General features: G+C 31.0%; 1 protein-coding gene across 1 annotated transcript in view; it reads left to right on the top strand.

Annotated features, from left to right (window-relative positions):
- The window catches only part of LOC111716194 (protein Skeletor, isoforms B/C), a gene marked incomplete at its 5' end in the record, with an annotated part of 10,199 nt that extends 7,058 nt beyond the window's left edge, over positions 1–3,141 (top strand). The window contains 4 exon segments of the mRNA XM_023491626.1: positions 638–772; positions 843–941; positions 1,852–1,927; positions 2,498–3,141. Coding sequence (XP_023347394.1) covers positions 638–772; positions 843–941; positions 1,852–1,927; positions 2,498–2,543 — 356 coding nt within the window.
- Between the last annotated feature and the right edge of the window lie 850 nt (positions 3,142–3,991).

A 3,991-nucleotide genomic window follows, 5' to 3' on the forward strand; every position in this document is an offset into this window, starting at 1 on the left:
GGGGGGGCATACTGTTGCCAAGGGGGGGACCCCAAAAATTGTGCCCCCCTAAACAAAAGCCCTCGTACGCCCCTGGAACCCTATACTCTTGTATAAGAGAGAGATAACCCAGAATTTGCCGGAGGTAAGAGAAAGGGAATAAAGTTTTATTGCAATATGAATAGTTTATTTCAGCAAATACCGATCAGAGCAAAAATTTTGTACATCGTGTTTTCAATTTGCGCACAGTTAAACCCTAAATAAGCCATAAATAGAAAAAATTCACCAAATGTCGTATTCTTCACTTTCTGATAATGAAATGTTGCAGATATTTAGTTTTTTAATTAATTTATTATATGGAGCTCTTTAAAACTGTTCCCGCATATTCATGGTTTTTTATTTATTTTCGCAAATACTAAGATTTACGTAAAAAAAAATTAAAAAAACCATTGAAAAATTGTCAAGACGACAATGATAAATTCTTTATGACTTATTTAGGGTTTAACTGTAATAAAAAAAATTTTGCTTTGATTTTTGTTGAACCTTAATACAATATTATATTTATTATTCTTTTTGAAAAAAAATATATATTTCTTATTTTCTACAACAAACCTTGTCAGTCGAAAAATAACAAAATAAAATTATTGTTTAATTCTAGGTTATCATCCGTTTTATATAACTGATGATCCCGAGGGCGGATATGAATATAAATCGGCGGAAGAACGGCGGAGTATTAGAGTATTTGCCGGTCTGGAGCAGAACCGGAGAGGAGATGTTGTTCCAACTGCAACAGGTTCAGATAATAATAATAACAATGATAATAATAATTATGATAATAATAGTAATAATAACAAATAATTAAGGTCGTCTTTGTGAGTGGAAGGAGGATCCCCGTCAACCTGGGAGCCAATTTACTTCTTTTGGAGCATATCAAAGATCTCTCAGTCTAAACTGTCAAGAAGGTGAAATCTACAGCACCAACCGATTAATTAAAATCATTTTGTTAATATTAATAATAATGTTAATACATTAAATGTCGTCTTCCAATTACACTTTTTATGTATCTTAAAGTTTGGCGAGTGGGAATACATTATCATCCGTTAAAAAAAAATCAAGATTTTGGGTTTCCAAAATCTTTGACAGAAGATAGGAGGCCTGAACGAAGAGACCCCAAACGTTTTGAACGATTAAAAAAATATTTGGGTATATATCTTCTGTCAGACTGTTGGTGGAAAAAAGCTTAGTTTCGATCATGAATCAAAATTTGAATCATATTTAAATTTATTAGATTTTTGAAGAAACTCTTGAAATCCTAATTACAATTTACAGGGTTAACCACAAAGCATGATATCGATGAGACGACTGTAGAGAAATTCTTCACTTATTTTTAGATTCTTGGTTTTCTGGAATTTTTTCAGTCTAAATTTAACCAATTGAAGTCTCACAGGGGTCAATATAATTCCTTTTTCAATCCCATTTGGGATTGACAAATTTGAAAGAAATGGGGGCAAAGTCTTTTATTGGGAGCAATTTTTTTTTAAATGATAATTTAAAAAAAAATTGGGGGCATTTTTTTTAAATTGGGGGCAATGGGTGCCAATGTGTTAGTGGAATTTGACAAACAAATTTTAATTGGGGGCATTTATTTTAAAAATTGGGAAAATTTTTTTTAAATTGGGGGGAAATGGGGCAAATGTGTTAGTGGAATTTGAAAAAAAAATTTTTAATGGGGGCATTTTTTTTAAAAATTGGGGGCAAAAAATAATTTTGGGATCGAGAAAATCAGCTCTTTTGGGAATTATATTGACCCCTGAAGTCTCATCCTTTGTGGGTAATCCTGGCGTTACACGTACATAAATTGTACTGTTTTAGGTCAGCCCGGCATAGTGCAGTGGAAACCTGACAGGCATACACCAGACGTGGTTTATTATCAGTGCTTTACACACAGGTATTAAAGAATGTCGTCTTATATGATTCACAATGCGGAATATTTTTTATTAAAGGAGAGAAAAAAATTCGGCGCTTATTTTACTCTTTGCAATTTGTTCCATTAGGGTGACAATATGTAAAAAAGGAAAATAAATAAAGTTTAATCTTTTTAATTTAGATAAAACAAAACTTAATATTAATATAAACTTTTTGTCAAACATTTTTATTTGAACATTTAATCTACAGGTTAATTATTAGTTAACATTTAACATCGAGNTTTGAAAATAACCAAAAAAAATTGGTTCACATTTCTAAGTTCTGCGGTAAGAAATATTTGTAACTTTTTGGATTAGATTATTGATCATGATATTCAACTCTTGCAAGATTTTCTTGTGTAAATAAAAATCGTGAAATTTTTAGGATTTGAATGTCATCTTTAAAGATTCATTTTTTTGGACAACGCTGTTGATAAGTTGGGATGGTGGATGCAGTGAACAAAAAAGATTATAAAGGATAAAACCTTTATGAAATAACTTTTTGAAATTTCTATCGTATTCGTACGTTTCCTACAATACTTATTTTATTTCAGGTACCTTGGCTGGAAAATCATTGTTAATGACGACTGCAATACATAGAGACTGGACTCCGCAGTTAGAATTATATAATTATATAATTTTATAATTATATAATCATATAATTTTATAATAATATAATACTAGATTACAAGGATAGGACAATGTATAATTAGTTGTTGCAGCTCTGGAGCTTTTCATGTTTTCAACATGGAAATTTTACAGCGTTAAATTTAGATTAAATTCAATTGCATGCACGAAACGCGTCAAAAGCGTCCACCATTTTTCCCTGAGGAGAAATCCCCTAATTTTTTTAAGCACCCACTGACCATTTACGCTCAAATGTTGTCATGTAAATTTTAAACAGGCTCCAGAAACTGTACAATGTACTGTAACGTTTGTCATATCCATGTAATTTGGGATTTTCAAGATATAAATGTACTAGTTTTCTAAAAGTTTTCTAGTCATTTGGGCATTATACGCATTAGTGATAGTATAGTTAAACTAAAATTCTATGGGCATTAATACAAAAGGGTTGTAACTTGTAAGTTTAGACAATGATATAAACATTATGGCATTAAATAACTGTAACGGGAATGCAATATGACATTTATTTATTTATTTATTCAAAAATGTATCAGATTTAAACTGTAAAAAGTAAAACTTGAAGAATAAATAATTAACTAAAAGTTTTTATTTTCTTATTAAATTTTTTTTTTATTAATATAAGTTTCTTATTATATCTTAAAATACAGTTTTATCTTATTGATGTAACAAACCATGTACGTTTTCTTCTTCTTCAGTGCTAAACAATTCATTTGAATTGCTGGTAAAACGCTTTACCCTGGAGAGGGGGGGGGGGGGGGGGGGGGGGGGGGTGAGTGACTTCGAATGCCATGTTCAATTCAATTTTAAGTGACTTCCTATCTAAAAGTTTACGGGTACCCTTTGAACCTTTATCTTATAAATAATGTCGAAGATTCTGACGTTTGAAGCATTTAATGCTGGAGACAATTTCCTCTATTGTTTCTGAAACAGATATGCACAAAAAACCACAGTTGAAAATGGAAAGTTTTTAAGGGTATCGTCACTTTATCAGCGCGCAGAGAGTTTACTGTTTCCTGTAAGGCTAAGTTATTCCTCAGTCTCTAAGGTGTAGTTGCAGAGACAATAAGATGAAAAAACTTGTATTTTGCAAATAATTTTCTGCACTGAACAAGTTTTTAAATAACAGTTTTTTTCATCTTTTAATCGCCACGAAGAAGAATAGAAATACATTGTATTTATCATATGAGTTTTTAACAAGATTCCGTTTTATTTGTCAATAAATTTCCATCAAGATAGATTCTAAATGTATATAAACTCAATGTTTATCTGTTCGTTTGTGTCCAATAAACGTCAAAACGGCCAATCGGGCCAAAATTTTGTGTTGGTCCTGCCATGACCCCAGAAAGGTTTTTGGCACATAGAAATTTAAAAAAATTGTGTACAAACTTTTTCATTTATAAATG

Source organism: Eurytemora carolleeae, unplaced genomic scaffold (genome assembly GCF_000591075.1).
Source record: "Eurytemora carolleeae unplaced genomic scaffold, Eaff_2.0 scaffold1990, whole genome shotgun sequence".
Lineage (NCBI taxonomy): Eukaryota > Metazoa > Arthropoda > Copepoda > Calanoida > Temoridae > Eurytemora > Eurytemora carolleeae.